This window comes from Pristiophorus japonicus, chromosome 1, assembly GCF_044704955.1.
Source record: "Pristiophorus japonicus isolate sPriJap1 chromosome 1, sPriJap1.hap1, whole genome shotgun sequence".
Classification (NCBI taxonomy): Eukaryota; Metazoa; Chordata; class Chondrichthyes; family Pristiophoridae; genus Pristiophorus; species Pristiophorus japonicus.
The window spans coordinates 492,094,827-492,113,635 of record NC_091977.1 but is presented as its reverse complement, the minus strand read 5'-3'; the positions used below and the strand labels follow the sequence as shown (position 1 = coordinate 492,113,635).

Here is an 18,809-nt window from a genome sequence, read left to right as displayed (position 1 = left end):
ACTACTGGTTTATGGTGCTTTAATATGTGAAATTGTATTTTATAGTAGTAGTGTTAACAATATTTTTTGGTTTGAATTTTGCGAATATGTTCATACTTACATGGAAATTGCAAATGTCAAATTGTTCAGTAAATACTGGGTGAAGTTAGATTTAATTGCTCCTCAGGATACTTAGAGAGTACGGTAGTGGGCATGGTAGTGTGTTAGCAAGAATTGTCACAACCTAGCAAGAAATCCAACAATGGCAAGTCTCAAAACTGAATTCAATAAATCTGGTCATTTGTGGGCTAGCACCAGAAAAAGACCACAAAAGCTGTTGTTAAAAACCCAGCCATTTCACTAATGTACTTCAGGGGAAGGGGACCTTGCCACCCCTACCAGGTTTGGCCTACATGTGATTCCAATCCCACACTACATGCTTGACTCTTAATGCCGTGAAGTAAATTAGGGATGAGCAACAAATACTGCCTTGCTAGCATCGCCCACAGTTAAAGAATAGATAAATGGTCAGGACTCTGGCTTTCTTGATTGGCAAGGTCAGTGAAAGGTTATATAGACATTCTGGTTGCTAGGTCAATTTTCAATAGCTGGGGAAACTTTGTACATCAAATGACTGCCTAAGTTTCTTTACACCGTTTAAAAAACAAAGGTAACATAACATGGCAGAGAAGAGTTCTGGGCAGAAATGCACACTATTTGCATGTATTATCATTTATATTAATTATCTAGATACACACAAGCAGATTGCCCAGTTCATAATGAAAAGAGAATCATAATAATGTAATATGCAATATTTTGTTCTGCTGCTAAGGGAAAGCTTTGTCCCTTCATAGGTGAAAGTTGAACTTCGAAGTAAACAGATCCCAAATGATTTTGAGTTCAAGGATGAGATTAAATTATGTTTTTCTTTTAAAGAAAGTGATTGCTAAAGACTCATTCTCAGAGATAACGACATCGAAATGGCAGAAATATTGAAGTGACTTTGCGTCAGTATTTACCAGGGAGACCAACACATAGACATGGCATTAGAAGAAGAGATCAAATAAGATACAACATTTAAGATAGAAAGTGGGGAGATAATTGATAAACTAATCAAGCTTAGAGAGAATAAAATACCTGGTCCAGATGGATTGCATCCACACATATTAAAATAAGTTAGGGAGGAGATAGCAGAGGCATTATTACATGTATGTAAAAATTCATTATAAAAGGGAATAGTGCCAGAGGACTGGCAGACAGCTTACGTGATTCTTATATTTAAAAAGGGAACTATAGACCAGTTAGCTTAACGTCGATGGCAGGCAAGATGATAGAATATTTACTCAGATCTAACAGAAAAACATCTAGAAACAAAAAAAGAGAGGGGCTAAAATTTCGGCTTCACCGAAGTGCGGACGGACCCAGTGAGGCCTTACAAAAGCCGATTTTCAGGGAACGATGCGCATGCGCTGAAAATCGGCTTTTCCGATCTGTCAAGATTTCTCTTGATCGATCCTCCACATCCCCAGGAGAAGGACATTCGCGCGGGTGAGATTGGGCTATACTCATGCACAGCAAGTGTCCTTCAAACTTTTACACCTAGTGAAGGCAGGCGCATAGCCTACTTTTTAACCAGCGGAAGAGTTTTAAAACATATAAAAATTAAATTTAAAAACACATGATGTTAAAAACCCTGTCCATTAAGGTAAGTTTATTTTAAACTGTATTGAACAAAAGAAATTCAAAAAATGTTTTTTTTTTCTGAAACATTTAACTTTAATTTCAATTAATTTTAAATATGTGAGGTGTTTGATTTATTTATTTATGTTGCGTTTCTTGTTTTAGGGGTTTATTCTCATTGATAATAATGGGAACTCGTAAAAACGGAATTTCTATTATCAATGAGAATATTGCAGTGATTGGTGGTCCAGGGCCACGTGCCTCCAGCTTTTTCGCACATACGGGGAAGTCCAATCCCCGTACGCTACGCATCCGACTGGAAACAAAGGCGCCTCCAGGAACACCAGGTACTTTTTCAAAAAAATTTTGGGTCATAGACATTCGTCCGAAGAAAGCCTCCGACCGGAATTTTAGCCCCATAATAAAGAGTAATCAGCACTGTAATGTATGCACCTGTGAGTTTGCTCAGAGGGTGGTGAATCTTTGTAATTCTCTTTCCCAGAGAGCTGTGGAGGCTGGGTCATTGAATATATTTAAGGTGGAGATAGACAGATTTGTGAATGATAAGGGAGTCAAGGGTTATGAGGAGCAGGCAGGGAAGTGGAGTTGAGACCAGGATCAAATCAGCCAATGATCTTACTGAGTGGCGGAGCAGGCTACAGGTGCCAAATGGCCTACTCCTGCTCCTATTTCTTATGTTCTTATGTTGCAGAGCTGTTGAGTTGGGAGTGGCTTAGCCAGTAACATGATGTTCACAAGACTCAATAAAACCCCAGCCAGTTGGGTTCCGGGGATCCACGATGAGGCAGGTGATTGTGAGCCTGGTGGATGAACTGGTAATGTGCATTGCGTTTGTTAAACCTTTGCTAATAAACCAACTAGTTCTTAATAGCAATGTGTTGCTATGAATTCTTAAGCAAAGAATCCATGAAGCAAATACATTAAAAGCACGGTTTTCAAAAGGTGTCATTTCTGACCAATCTTATTAAATTTTTTGAAGTATCAGAAAGAGTAGAAAAGAGTAATACAGTAGATAATAATCTATTTGGATTTTCCAAAGCCTTTTGATAAGGTACCACATAGTACACTCAATTACGGTCAAAGCATTTTAATCAGGGGTAAAGTAGCAGAATGGATAACAAGCTGGTTACAAAAAAGAAAACAAAATTACAGTTAGTTACTCAGACTAGGAAAAGGTGGGAAGTGGTGTTCTACAGGGATTGGTGCTGGGATCACTGTTGTTCACCATTTGCATAAATGATTTGGGCTCAGAAGTACTTTATCAAAATTTGTGTCTGTAGTTAATACCGAGGAAGACTGTGACAAAATACAAGACATTAATAAACTTACAGAATGGGTGTATAATTGGCAAATGAATTACAATATAGACAAGTGTGTGGTAGTGCATTTTGGTGGAAAGAATAAAGAGACCACATACTCCTTGGAAAACAAGAGTCTAAATGGAGTAGAGATCTAGAGATACAGGATCACAAATCATTAAAGGTAGCGATACAGGTTAATAAAGCCATTAAAAAAATGCACTGGGGTTCATTTCCAGAGGGACAGAAATGAAAAGCAGAGAAGTTATGTTAAACTTATATAGAACCTTGGTTAGACCACACTTGAACACAAGAATTAGGAGCAGGAGTAGGCCATACGGCCCCTCGAGCCTGCTCCACCTTCAATAAGATCATGGCTCAACTCCACTTTCCTGCCTGACCCTATATCTCTTGATACTTGGATACTTGTGCACAGTTCTGGGCTTCATATTATAAAAAGGAAGTAGAAGCAGTGTAGAATATGCAAAAAAGATTTACAAGGATGATATCGGAACTGAGCTGTTACACTGATCAGGAAAGACTGAACTGGCAAGGGCTCTTTTCTCTAGAAAAGAGAAGGCTGAGGGGTGACCCAATAGAGGTCTTCAAAATTATAAAAGAGTTTGATAGGGCAGGCCTCGAGAAAATTTTTCCACTTATGGGGGAGACTAAAACCAGAGGTCATAAATCATAGACCTCTATGTTACAGAATGGTTAGAGCACAGAAGGCGGCCATTCAGTTTATAGAGCCCATGCAGACTCTCTGCATGAGCACTTCAGCTAGTCCCATTCCCCCGCCCTTTCCCCGTAGCCCTGCAATTTTGTTTTCCTTCAGGTACTTATCCAATTCCCTTTTGAAAGCCACAATTCAGTCTGCCTCCACCACCCTTTCAGGCAGTGCATTCCAAATCCTAACCACTCGCTGCGAAAAAAAAGTTTTTCCTCATGGTTCTTTTGCCAATCATAAAATAAATACAAGATAGTCACTAATAAATCTGATGGGGAATCTAGGAGAAACTTCTTTATCCAGAGAGTGGTGAGAATGTGGAACTTGCTACCACAAGGAGTAGTTGAGGCAAATAGATAAACACATGAGGGAGAGAGGAATACTAGGGTTAGATGAAGTAGTGTTGGAGGAAGCTTGTGTGGAACATAAACAACGGCATGGACCAATTGGACCGAATGGCCTGTTTCTATGCAATTCTATGTGATGCTATGGTAGTTTGGTCTTTCGTTTAAATACGAGTATGCTGAAGTTTGCTTTGCATGTATTTGTCTATAAGTAAGTGCAACAGAAAAATATAACACAGGAAATGCAACATGAAGGACAGGAAATGAACTAATGCATGCCGTTTTTAAATATACCGTTTCTCACTATACAATAGGGAAAGCCTTTCTTTGTAATTTCTTTAATTAGTTGCCTTAATAAATTGCCTTCATAAATTGCCTTTATTACAAATTTACCACAAATACTGGGCCACCCAGAGGTGCACTGATCTTTTTACATTGAAGCATAAAAGTTTGCACCAGAGAGGGAGGCCGTTCATCCCATTGAGTGTTTGACAATTCTTTGCTCAAGTAATCCCACATGTCCAAAGCAAGTTAATCAAAGCAAGCCTCTGTTGTAACTTGACTCTCAACATTCCCATACTTCTCAGCACTTTATAGGTCCTGCAAGTAAATTTCTTAAACTCAAGTGTAGAAGTACAACTTCTGTCACTGAACCCCAACATCCCAATCCCATCTCCCTCTTTAACTGCTCACCTACTTAATGTGGTGCTGGGAGTTCAAGTTTAGTGATAATGTCACACTTTCTCACTTCCATTTCAGAAATGCTGCACATATGCCAATTTAGCCAGCCAATGCATGCCAAGTTAGTTTATTTTCTTTAAATTTATTATCTCTAAGATATGTACTGAGTAGTACACTGCAGTCCATTCCTAACCAAATGTTTCATGACACATTATAACAAAGGAGACTCCCCACTCAATGTTATAGATAAAGTTAATACTGTGAATATTTTAGAAAATATGGATTAAATGTCCACAAATGCTTGAGCATTGTTCCAAGTTTGGCTGAAATCGGAAGGTGATTTCCTCTTTAATCCCTGCGCCCATGATAATAAAGAATTGGAAATTAGACAGACAGAGACAGCTCTATCCTAAATCATAGAATCATAGAAATTTACAGCACGGAAGGAGGCCATTTCAGCCCATTAGTCCGTGACTAATCCCACTTTCCAGCTCTAGGTCCGTAGTCCTGCAGGTTACGGCACTTCAAGTGCACATCCCTTTCAGGCAGCGAGTTCCAGACCCCCACAACCCTCTGCATGAAGAAATTTCCCCTCAAATCCCCTCTAAACCTTCTACCAAATACTTTAAATTTATGCATTCTGGTTGTTGACTCCTCTGCTAAGGGAAATAGGCCCTTTTTATCCACTATATCTAGGCCCCTCATAATTTTATACACCTCAATGGAGGTCTCCCCTCAGCATCCTCTGTTCCAAGGAGAATAAACCCAGCCTATCCAATCTGTCCTCATAGCTAAGATTCTCCACTCCTAGCAATCTCCTCTGTACCCTCTCCAGTGCAATCACAACCTTCCTATAATGTGGTGACCAGAACTGCACACAGTACTCCAGCTGTGGCCTAACCAATGTTTTATACAGTTCAAGCATAATCCCCCTGGTCTTGTATTCTATGCCCCAGCTACTAAAGGCAAACATTTTGTATGCCTTCTTAACCACCTTATCTACCTGGCCTGCTACCTTCAGGGAGCTGTGGACATGCACTTCAAAGTACCTTTGTTCCTCCACACTTTTCAGTGTCCTACCATTTAATGTGTATTCCCTTTCCTGGTTAGCCCTCCCCAAATGCATTACCTCACACTTCGCTGGATTAAATTCCATTTTCCAACTGTTCTGCCGCCCACCTGATTAGACTGCAAGAGGATATCGCAGCTTTCTTCTTCATTACCAACCACACAGACAATTTTAGTATTATTTGCAAACTTCTTAATCATACCCCCTATATTCAAGTCTAGATCATTGATGTATACCACAAAAAGCAAGGGACGTAGTACTGAGCCCTGAGCAACCCCACTGGAAACAGCCTTCCAGTCACAAAAACACCTATCAACCATTAGCCTCTGCTTCTAGCCTTTGAGCCAATTTTGGATCCAACTTGCCACTTTGCCCTGGATCCCATGGGCCTTTACTTTCGTGACCAGTCTGCCATGTGGGACCTTATCAAAAGCCTTGTTCACTATATCAAACGCACTACCTTCATCGACCCTCCTTGTTACATCCTCAAAAAATTCAATCAAGTTAGTCAGACATGACCTTCCCTTAACAAATCCGTGCCGACTGTCCTTGATTAATCCGTGTCTTTCTAAATGAAGATTTATCCTGTCCTTCAGGATTTTTTCCAATAATTTTTCCACTACTGAGGTTAGGCTGACTGGCCTGTAATTACTCAGTCTATCCCTCTCTCCCTTCTTAAACAAAGGTACCACATTAGCAGTCCTCTGGCACCACACCTGAAGCCAGAGAGGATTGAAAAGTCTCTGCTATTTCCTCTTTTGCTTCGCTTAACAACCTAGGATACATTTCATACATGTTATAAGCCTCCCTTTTTTTCTTTATCCTACCCTGTATGTCCCTAGACATTCAAGGGGCCTCTAGATTTGTTAGTCCCACCCCATTTTCTTTAAGGGCACATATTTGGTCTGAACCCTCCGGATTTCCTCCTTGAATGCCTCCCACTGCTCTGACACTGATTTACCTTCAAGTAGCTGTTTCCAGTCCACTATGGCTAAATCAACATTCAGCTTAGCAAAGTTGGCTTTTCCTCAATTTAGAACTTTTATTCCTGGTCTATCCTTGTCCTTTTCCATAACTACCTTAAATTTAACTGAATTATGGTCACTAGCACCTAAATGCTCTCCCACTGATACCCCTTCCACCTGCCCAGCTTCATTCCCTAAAACAAAATCCAGAACCACCCCCTCCCATGTTGGGCTTGCTACATACTGGCTAAAAACGTTCTCCTGAATGCATTTTAGGAATTCCGCACCCTCTATACCCTTCACACTAATTTTATCCCAGTTAATATTAGGATAGTTGAAATCCCCTACTATTACTGCCCTATAGTTTTTGCTCTTCAGAAATTTGCCTTCATATTTGCTCTTCTATCTCCCACTCACTGTTTGGGGATCTGTAGTACACTCCCAACAGTGTGATCACTCTTTTTTTGTTTTTCAGTGTGACCCATATGGCCTCGTTTGATGATCTCTTTAACATATCATCCCTCCTCATAGCTGCAATAGTTTATTTAATGAATACCCCGACCCACCCCCTCCCTTTTTACCCCCCCCATCCCGTCTGAAAATCCTGTAACCAGGTATGTTGAGTTGCCATACCTGCCCTTCTTTTAGCCATGTCTCCAATAGCCATAATATTGTACTCCCAAGTGTCTACCTGTGCTCTCAGCTCATCTGCCTTATTCGTTATACTCCTAAATTCCAGAAACAGCAGAGGGAAGCAAGTTTAAAAAAATGCACTCCAGCCCCTCAGGTGTCTTTCTCATTGAGTAGCTGAGACAAACATACCAGGGAGAAATTGGGTCAAAAGTCAGCCTGTACTGCATTGAGCTGATCTCAGCCAGGGCAGTGGTAGAGATACTATAATTAGCCTCAGTGACACATAGGTTAGTTTGGGGTAGGGGAAGATGGAGTTGATGAACAGCACACCCTTCACAATCAACTGGTGATGAGCTTACCTGCCCTTTGGCGTCTTCTGGCATTGATTTTATATGCATTCGCTTCAGAGAGCGTATGACTCCATCATAAAACTGCACTGTGTAGGTACCTATGAAGAGTCAATTAAAGCAATTATAATCGGTTCATCTTAGGAGAATACACTGCAAGATAACCAGAAATCAGGAAGCATTTGTATCTATGTTGAATCAACCACAAAGGTTTAATTTGAAACCTTCTATTTGGCTATTTCATTCCTACAGCTCTTGATCACACCTTCAGCCACTATTGCAGACAATTCTGGTCAGAGGATTAGTGGGTTACAAAAGTCACATGCTGCACGGTGACCAGTGTCTGATAACAATGCAACCTATTCATTTATTTAATCAATGCAAGTCTTTACAGTAAAGTTTCAACAGTCACTACAGAAGAGAAGCGCAACGCTTAGCTCTGATAATGTATTATTGAATGGAAGGGAGAGTGAAGTCAGAGACATTAACAACCGCCATTTATGTAGCACCTTTAACATAGCAAAAGTCTCAAGGTATTTCACATAGGTGCAAGGGGAAAAAAAACTGCTGTCGAGCCAAAGGAGGTGCAATTAGGAGGAATAACCAAATGATTGGTCAGAGGTGGGTTTTAAAGAAGCACTTACAGAAGGGCAGGGAAGGCAAGGCCATCAATGGTGAGGTGAGGGTAAGGGGGAATGCATAAGAAAAACGTGTGCATGCGCGTGGTGGTGAAAAAGGAGGTGTTGCTGCAGCTAGTTAGAGACAGGGAGGCTTTGGATTTAAAATTTTAGCCATTGTTGGACCAGGAGCCAATGTAGGCCAGCAAGGACAGAAGTGATGGACAAGCAGTACCGGATATAGTCAGGAGAGTTTTCGATGAGTTGAAGTTTCCAAAGGCTGGAGGATAGAAAGATGGTTTGGAGACCATTGGAATAATTGTGTCTGCAGCTAACAAAGGAATGGATGAGAGATAGGCGTGGAGGCATGTGATATTGCATAGGTGGAAGTAAGCAATCATTGTGACAAGGAAGGATACAAGGTTAGAAGCCAAGCTTGGCGTCAAATAGGGCACGGAGGTCGTGAACAATCTTGTTCAGCTTGAAACCATGACCGGGGACGGGCCATGGAATCGATAGCCAGAGTACAATGTCTTTGGTAAGAGATGAAGACAATGGCTTCGGTCTTAATTCTTAGCTGAAGAAAAGTATGGATCATCCATACTAAATATCGATTGAGCAGTCTGGGAACAAAGAGGTAATAAAGGAGGCTGAAAGAAGTGATGGAGACATAGAGCTGGGTGTCATGTGGAAGCTTCCACCACGTATGTAGATAAAGTCACCAAGGAGCAACATGTAGATAAAGAGGAACAGAGAGCAAAGAACAGCTCCCTGGGCAACAGTCCAGGGTGGAATGAGAATCCATTGCTAAAGATTCAAACAGGAATTGTGAGAGCGATTGACATGGATCTAGGAGGGGCCAACATGTTTGAGAGAAAAGATGAATTTCTGTAGTTTGCAAGGTGGAGTCAAAGGTTGTTTTTTTTTGTTGAGGTGGGTGATAATGTAAATTTTGAAAGAGAGTAGGGAATGTGCCAGAGAGGAAGAAACTATTTACAATGTAAGTTAGCATAGGAGCAAGAAAGGGAAGTTGGATGGTGAGCAGTTTATGGGAATGGGGTCAGGATGTGCATCTCATGGATGAGATGAGCTGAGTGAGGATGGAAGAAATATTAGAGACACAGAGGTTATGGGCTAGGTTGGAGGTGGCTAGGGGAGGCTTGGCTTGGTGCAGAAGAGGAAAGCAGCCGAGACAGTTGAACAGATACCACTAAATTGATCACAAAGAAATCTATGAGTTCCGTACACTTTGAGGGTGATGGGGCAGAGGAGAGGGGTAAAAGAGGCGACTGTTACTGGAAAAAATAAGCTGGGGGTTATCTTTGCTCTCCAGAATGAATCCAGAGTAATGAGCAGTTCTGGCCCAATAGAGCTTGAGATTTTCCAGTTAGATCTGGGGATGGATGGCTGAGCCAGTTATGCTCCGATTCGCTCAAGTCTGCACCCCTTCGATTTGAGGAAGAAAAGATGGGGGCCGTACTTGGGGAGGGAGGGAACAAACTGATGGGTGACAGTGAAGGTTTTGCGGGGGACAGGGGCATAAAAGTTGGAGGTGAGGGAGTGGTTGAGAAAATCAAGAGGTACTGTTGTACTATGGCGAATGGAGAGCCAAAGACAATGGAGTTGAGAGTGTGAAGTTGTGAACCACCTGGGGGCTGATGCAAAAGAAAGTGGAGTTGGCAGGAGATAGGAGGATGTACATTGTACATCATCATACAAGAGGGCTATAGTAATACCTGTATGGCTCAGAGGCATGGACAATGTACAGAAGACACTGCAAGTTGCTGGAGATATATCACTAACGATGTCTCCGCAAGATCCTACAAATCCCCTGGGCGGACAGGCACACCAAGCTAACGTCCAGGCTAACATCCCCAGCATTGAAACACTGACCACACTCGATCAGCTTCGCTGGGCAGGCCACATAGTTCGCATGCCAGATACGAGACTCCTAAAGCAAGTGCTCTATGCGAAGCTCCTTCACGGCAAAAGAGCCAAAGGTGGACAGCGGAAACATTACAAGGACACCCTGAAAGACTCCCTGATAAAGTGCGACATCACCACTGACACCTGTGAGTCCCTGGCCAAAGACCACCCTAAGTGGAGAAAGTGCATCCAGGAGGGTGTTGAGTACTTCGAGCCTCAACGCCGAGAGCGTGCAGAAATCAAGTGCAGGCAGCGGAAAGAGCGTGCGGCAAACCAGTCCCACCCATCCCTTCCCTCAATGACTATCTGTCCCACCTGTGACAGAGTCTGTGGCTCTCGTATTGGACTGTTCAGCCACCAAAGAACTCACTTCAGGAGTGGAAGCAAGTCTTTCTTGATTCTGAGGGACTGCCTATGATGATGATGATGAGGATGTGACTAATGAGAGATACAAACAAGTGGTCAGAAATGACCCTGCCAGTGATCATAATCACATGAGTGGGGAGGCTATGGAGATGATAAGCAGAAGAGACTACATGGAGGGAGAAGTGTATGAAAGACAGGAGGGCATTTAATTCAGAGTAGAGGGCAAGGGGAACTATGAAGGAGATTGAAATCACTGAGTACGAAGAGTCACTCACTACAAACGCTGAGGGAGGATAGGAGGAAGGACAAGTTGGAGGGAAACTCAGGAATAACTCTTTACCAGGACGTTAAAATTTGAACTAGCAGTTTTAAAATAAAAGAAACACTTGCATTTCTATTACGACTTTAACACTGAAACATCTCAAAGTGCTTTAATGAAATTCAGTGACTTTTTGCATAGGAAATGGGCCAGCCATTTCTGATATGGCTGTTTGAGACACATAAGAACGTAAGAAATAGCAGCAGGAGTAGGCTACCTGGCCCTTCGAGCCTGTTCCGCCATTTAATAAGATCATGGCTGATCGGATCATGGACTCAGCTCCACTTCCCTGCCTGCTCCCCGTAACCCTTTATTCCCTTATCGCTCAAAAATCTGTCTATCTCCGCCTTAAATATATTCAATGACCCAGCCTCCACTGCTCTCTGGGGCAGAGAATTCCACAGATTTACAACCCTCAGAAGAAATTCTTCCTCATCTCAGTTTTAAATGGGCGGCCTCTTATTCTGAGACTATGTCCCTTAGTTTTAGTTTCCCCCATGAGTGAAAATATCCTCACTGCATCCACTTTGTCGAGCCCCCTCATTATCTTATGTTTCAATAAGATCACCTCTCAATCTTCTGAACCTACCTTCATAAGTTAAGATCTCCGGAATCAACCTAGTGAACCTTCTCTGAACAGCCTCCAATGCAAGTATATCCTTCCTTAAATAAGGAAACCAAAACTGTACGCAGTACTCTTGATGTGGCCTCACCAATACCCTGTACAGTTGCAGCAGGAATTCTCCGCTTTTATACTCTATCCCCTTGCAATAAAGGCTAACATTCCATTTGCCTTCCTGATTACTTGCTGTAACTGCATACTCACTTTTTGTGTTTCATGCACAAGGACCCCCACGTCCCTCTGTACTGCAGCACTTCGCAATTTTTCTTCATTTAAATTATAATTTGCTTTTCTGTTTTTTCTGCCAAAGTGGATAACCTCACATTTTCCCACATTATACGCCATCTGCCAAATTTTTGCCCATTCACTTAGCCTGTCTATATCCCTTTGCAGATTTTTTGTGACCTCCTCACAATTTGCTTTCCCACCTATCTTTGTATCAGCAAATTTGGCTACATTATTCTCGGTCCCTTCATCCAGGTCATTAATATAAATTGTAAATAGTTGAGGACCCAGCACCGATTTAGGACTGAGATGAGGAGAAACTTCTTCACTCAAGAGAGTTGTTAACCTGTGGAATTCCCTACCGCAGAGAGTTGTTGATGCCAGTTCATTGGATATATTCAAGAGGGAGTTAGATATGGCCCTTACCGCTAAAGGGATCAAGGGGTAAGGAGAGAAAGCAGGAAAGGGGTACAGAGGTGAATGATCAACCATGATCTTATTGAATGGTGGTGCAGGCTAGATGCGCCGAATGGCCTACTCCTGCACCTATTTTCTATGTTTCTATGTCTATGATCCCTGCGGTACCCCACTAGTCACTGTTTGTCAACCGAAAAATGACCCGTTTAACCCGACTGTTTTCTGTTAGTTAGCCAATCCTCTATCCATGCTAATATATTACCCCCAACCCCGTGAATTTCAAATTGCCAGCCCAGAGGTGAGAAAGCCATCAACAGAATTGAAGGAGGAAATAAAATTGTGTGGGAGGTTCAGGTCCGAAATGTAAATTGGCACCATGTAAGAAAAGAATGTCGTTGAGCAGTTTATCAACACTCACTTGCATCTGGAGAATGGCCACGTAGACCCATAACTTAGCAATAACCAGCACTTGAAGTAGAAATGGGGAGGAAATGAAGAGAAAACCTGAACATTCCTTGCACTTACCCTCCTCGCTTATGTCTTCAATCTTGGCAGGGTAGTAGCGACAATCCGTCCAGCGGGCCAGAACCTCATCTCCAGTTTTGAAATCCTGCACAGAAAAAAATATTTTCCCCTCAATTTTCAGGAATTGATGAGTTTATTTGGAACTTAATCCAAAAAAACCTGAACATTAGTGAGCCTTTCCCATGGATTTTTTTAAAATTAAAATTAAATAATTTACCAAGTTATGCTTAAATTTGTCAAGCTTTGCCACATCGCTCCACACCTTGAAACGGTCCTAATTCTTTCTTCTAATTCCTATTAGGAGTTTGATCAAGAGCCTGTGAAATTCCTTGTAATATTTCCTTCAGTATCCATATCTTTCTCACTGAATGAAAGAGAGGAGTGACCCACAAACAGAAACAATAAAAAGTGGGGGTGGGGGGAAGGGAAGAGTGTGAGAGGGAGACGGGGAGGACAGGCGAGGGAAAGATGTACAGAGAGGGATGGAGTGGCTGGGGAAAATTACATGAGAGCACAAAAGACAGAGACACAGAGAGAGAATGCAAGACAGAGATACTTGCATTTATATAGCTGCTTTCATGTCATCAGCTTGTTCAAAGGTGCTTCACAACCATTGAATTACTTTTGAAATGTAGTCACTCTTAAGTAGGCAAGCACAGCAGCCAATTTGCACACAGTATGTACCCCAAAAAGTACAAATAAATGACAAGTTTATCTGCTTTGGAGGTGTTGATTAAAGGATGAATGTTGGTCAGATCCACCAGTCGAGGTTCCCTGGTCTTTTTTGAATAACGCCATGGAATCGTTTATATCCACCGGAAGAAGCAGATGCAGTGTCAGTTTAAAATCAAATCCAAAAGATGGCAACTTTGACAATGCAGGACTCCCTCAGTACTGCACTGAAGTATCAGGCTGACATTTGTGCTCAAGTCCCCCAAGTGGGCACAATCCCTGTCCTTCTGACTCAGAGGCGAGAGTACTACCGCCAAGTTAAGCTGACACAAGAGAGACAGACAGGCATGGGAAACAGGACACAGATTGAGAGGCGGACAGAGAGAAAATCAGAGAGGGAGAGAGTACATGAGTAAGAGGTAAAAATAGCTGTATAGTCACAAACAGAGTAAGACAGGCAGCGACATGCAGAGACAGATAGATATATACACAAAGTAGAGGACTCAAGAGCACAAAATAAAGAGGCAAAATTCTCCCAGATCTCCTCTAATGCTGCGCAATTGTACTCCAAAGTGACTCCCCTTGGGATATTCTCTCCAAATCTATCGAGATGTTACTATAAAAACCTTTTCTAAAATTCTGTTTCTTCTGTTCTTCCTGGATCACCTGTGACAAAGCTGATATTTCCTGCTCTCATGTTGGCTGATCAGGCATCACAGCCACCTGAAGGTTTATTTTCCTTGTCTATATTCTCCTGCCTGCCCCTCCCGCGCCCCCCCCGCCCCCCCCAATGTCGTTAACATTTCATAGAATCATAGAATAGTACAGCACAGGAGGCCATTTGTCCCATCGAGTATGTTCTTTCGAAGAGCAATCCAGCTCGTCCCACTCCCCTGATATATGGGAATTCAGCAGAAGCAGGGGGAAGTGAAAGGGTGGGGCATATCTTTCACTATTTCAAGATGGTGCTTACATTCCTGCCAATCAGAAAAGGATTCCATTGCAGGTAGTAGAACAGTTACCTTATTTTTTCAAAATGATTCTGGATTTCTTTTTTTGGCCTTTGCAAGCAGCACTTGGAGATTGGAGAAAAGTGGGGGAGAAAGTAGCCAACTATTTCAAAAACAAATTCTGGTCTACAATTAACAATCTTCAGCAAGAATTTTTCCCATTAACGATAGCAAAAAATACTTCTGGACGAGATCTACTTCTAGCAAAGCCTCCTGGTCTCAAAATTTTCACTCACTGTAATCTCTTCATCGTCTTTGAGTTCTTCTCTTCGTAGTGACTGTCCCTCCAGAGGTCGTAGGCGATGACTATCCCAGTAAATCCATTCATCATACCGATGGCTCCATCTCTCAAAGTGGATCAGCATCTTCCCTTCCTCATAGTCGATCTTTTCAATTCGTGATGTATACCTCCAGGTGATACAAAGGGAAAGGGAAGACAAATCATTTGCTAATTATGAAATGAACCAATGTAAGGTTTTTTGATAATCTGCTTCCGATAGAGATTGTAGTCTTTATAGCGATTATAGGTTAACCATACGCCTTCAAATCCTGAGCTCTCAGAATAGCCGAATGAGTAAATGCATCGATTGGAATAGCACTATTGACATACAGACCGGAAGATCCCAAGTTCGATTTTCATGTCAAGTTAGCAGCGTTCAATTGGCCAATAGTAGTGATATAATTGGCCACAGCTCCCCAGGCTCTGTACTGGAAAAGGGTGCCTATACAGACACTGAATGGTGGCAAAGGAACACAGAAAGACAAAATTGAGCTCAAGTGCCATGCCTTCACAGTTAAATAACCCATGAAAAATTAATGCTGGCCCCACACATGAATAATGACCATATTGGAAATGCACCAGAGGACTGTCAGCATCCATGGAAACCAACCTTGCATGAGTCAGTGCCTTCAGTAGAGATGGGGAAGAAGCCTTTAGGACCTGTATTACCATTTAATTATTCTTTCATCTGCATCATTTCTACTACAGTCCCTCCTTAATGGCGTTACAATTATAACCAGCAATATATACACATGTACAGTGTGATGTGTGCGCACTAGGTCCGTGCAGCAGAGCAGGTCTCCAGTCGTCCTGGTTAACCCTTGCCACTGGATAAAGGCCTAGCTCTGTCAAGCCCGTGTGGTGGCTGATGTGCTACGGTCACCACACGTTAAAAAAAAAATCCACGCACAGGCATCTTCCACCCCTCGAGTTCAGGATTGGAATATCAGGTCCTTCATTGAAACATCTGTGAACCCACTACTTTTGGTGTGGAAGCAAGTCATCCTTGTTCGAGGGACCGCCTATGATGAACAAGACAGAAATTTATTTCCCCATTAGGATGAAAAGCAGAAGGGGTATTTTGAAAAACCAGAGACCAATGGAACGAAGGCGAAAATTTTTGATGGCTCGAAACTTTGCAAAGCTGATTCTTGTCTCAAAAATGAGGGTCATTCATTTTTCTTTCTGGTCCGTTTGGGTGAAATTGAGAGATGATCAAGGACAAAACTGCAATTAATGGGGATCAAGGGGAAAATTATCCAGTGGCTAGAGTCATACCCGGCACAAAGAAAGATCGTTGTGGCTGTTGAAGGCCAATCATTTCAGCCCCAGGAGTTCCTCAGAGCAACGTTTTAGGCCCAACTACCTTCAGCTGCTTCATCAATGGCCTTCCCTCCATCATGTCAAAAGGATGTTCACTGATGCTTGCACAGAGTTTAGCTCCATTCGCAACTCTTCAGATAATGAAGCATTTCATGCTGCATGCAACAAGACCTGGACAACATCCAGGCTTGGGCTGATAAGTGGCAAGTAACATTCGCACCACACAAGCGCTAGATAATGACAGTCTCCAACAAGTGAAAGTCTAACCAACTCCCATTGATAATCAATAGCATTACCATCTCTGAATTTCCCACCATCAACATCCTGGGGTCACCATTGAGCAGAACTCAGCTACATAAATACCGTGGCTAATGGAGCAGGTCAAAGACTGGTATTTTGCAGCGAGTGGCTCACCTCCCAACTCTCCACCATCTAAAAGGAACAAGTGAGGAGTGTAATGAAATATTCTCCACTTGTTTGGATATGCATAGCTGCAACAACACAAGAAGCTTGACACCATCCAGGACAAAGCACTCCACTTGATCAGTACCTTATCCACCAGCTTAAACATCCACTCCTTCCACTACCTGTGTACCGTGGCTGAAGTGTATACTATCTACAGGATGCAATTCCCAAAAGGCACCTCCTAAACCTATAACCACCACCACCTAGTAGGACAAGAGCAGCAGGTGCATGGGAACACCTTCATCTCTAAGTCACAAACCATCACAACTTGGATATATGTCGCCTTTCCTTCATTGTCACTGGGTGAAAATCGAGGAACTTCTTACAGCATTGTGTGAGTACCTTCACCAGATGGACTTCAGAGGTTCAAGAAGGCCCCCCATCACCTTCTCAAGGACAAGTAGGGATGGGCAATAAATGATGATCTTGCTAGTGAGGCCTATATCCTGAGAATGAATTTAACAACATATGCCATATATATATATACGCGAGTATAAGGACAAACAGCTGGCTGAGAGCTTAAGGAAGTAATTCAGTCTGAACTTGTTCCTAATGTTCATGAACTGTCCAAGTTACTTGTCATTCCAGATTTGATGAGGCATTTCCAACTCAGAGTGAGGTCTCTATAGTAATGCTATTAGAACCACATGCTAAAAGGATAGAAGTCACATGCCTGATTGCAGTGTATGAGTTGTGTGTGCTCAAACAACAGAAGTGTGTGTTTCTTATCTATGACAGTAAGCAATAGGGTCAAGAGGACTTTATTTTTGTAAATATTTTTAAAATAGTTTTAACTGCTGATCCAAGGTGGGAAACTGGAGAATAGTATACTTTCTATCTTGGATGCCTGGTGTCAACTTCAGGTGTACCAGTGTATAATGCACAGTAAACCCTTTCTACGCTACAGTATACCTTAGTTTTAACCTCCAAAAAGCACTCCTAATGCAGTTCCTCACACCAGCTGTCTTTTGGTGTCTGAGAACAAATGCCAAATTAATGCTAGTGGATATCAATTTAGGGGATGTTTGAACCCAGATTGAGACACAAAAGGATCCTTTTGAATATATCAGTTTGTTAGATATATTCAAAAAGGAGTTAGGTGTGGCCCTTATAGCTAAAGGGACCAAGGGGTATGGAGAGAAAGCAGGAATGGGATACTGAAGTGCATGATCAGCCATGATCATATTGAATGGTGGTGCAGACTCGAAGGGCCGAATGGCCTACTCCTGCACCTATTTTCTATGTTTCTAGAGGAAAATGTAGTTTCATCATTCTGGGCTGAATGAAATCCAGTTTTACAGAAAATTCACATTTGGACACAAATGGGAATATAACAAAACACACATACCATTTCTGCAGATAATCTTGGGCCTCCAAACGAGCTCCCACCTCAAACACAATTCCTGGCCGACTTGGGGGATTTCTGCTCATCCTTATCTCTCCTCCTTTTATTAATCACCCTTTTCTACTGCCTAAGGAAAGAAAAAGATTTTTTATTAAGTGACTAATTCAGTTTTCTTTTTCCTTGAAAGCATAACCCCCAAGTTATTTCCTACATTACAATTACTACACTTCAAAAGTACTTCATTGGCTGTAAAGCTATTTGTGAAAAGCGTCATATCAATGCAAGACTTTATTTTCTTTAAGTAGTGTTCATGGCTGGAATTAATTGAAAGGCAGGTAGTAGTACATAAGAACATAAGTATTAGGGACAGGAGTAGGCCATCTAGCCCCTCGAGCCTGCTCCGCCATTCAACAAGATCATGGCTGATCTGGCCGTGGACTCAGCTCCACTTACCCGCCCGCTCCCCATAACCCTTAATTCCCTTATTGGTTAAAAATCTATCTATCTGTGACTTGAATACATTCAATGAGCTAGCCTCAACTGCTTCCTTGGGCAGAGAATTCCACAGATTCACAACCCTCTGGGAGGAGAAATTCCTTCTCAACTCGGTTTTAAATTGGCTCCCCTGTATTTTGAGGCTGCGCCCCCTAGTTCTAGTCTCCCCGACCAGTGGAAACAACCTCTCTGCCTCTATCTTGTCTATCATTTTCATTATTTTAAATGTTTCTATAAGATCACCCCTCATCCTTCTGAACTCCAACGAGTAAAGACCCAGTCTACTCAATCTATCATCATAAGGTAGCCCCCTCATCTCCGGAATCAACCTAGTGAATCGTCTCTGTACCCCCTCCAAAGCCAGTATATTCTTAAGTAAGGCGACCAAAACTGCACGCAGTACTCCAGGTGCGGCCTCACCAATACCCTATATAGTTGCAGAAGGACCTCTCTGCTTT

General features: G+C 42.2%; 1 protein-coding gene across 3 annotated transcripts in view; it reads right to left on the bottom strand.

Annotated features, from left to right (window-relative positions):
• phf20l1 (PHD finger protein 20 like 1) overlaps positions 1 to 17,978 on the bottom strand; it is a 152,697-nt gene extending 134,719 nt beyond the window's left edge. For 2 of the 3 annotated variants that reach the window (XM_070895310.1, XM_070895320.1), the window contains exons 1-4: positions 17,860 to 17,978; positions 14,680 to 14,851; positions 12,762 to 12,846; positions 7,757 to 7,845 (exon numbers count right to left, since the gene is read on the bottom strand). In XM_070895310.1, the coding sequence (XP_070751411.1) occupies positions 7,757 to 7,845; positions 12,762 to 12,846; positions 14,680 to 14,851; positions 17,860 to 17,942 (429 nt within the window). In that variant the 5' untranslated portion in view covers positions 17,943 to 17,978. The remainder of the gene's footprint in view (positions 1 to 7,756; positions 7,846 to 12,761; positions 12,847 to 14,679; positions 14,852 to 17,859) is intronic. The other variant, XM_070895329.1, reaches the window with a different exon arrangement.
• Between the last annotated feature and the right edge of the window lie 831 nt (positions 17,979 to 18,809).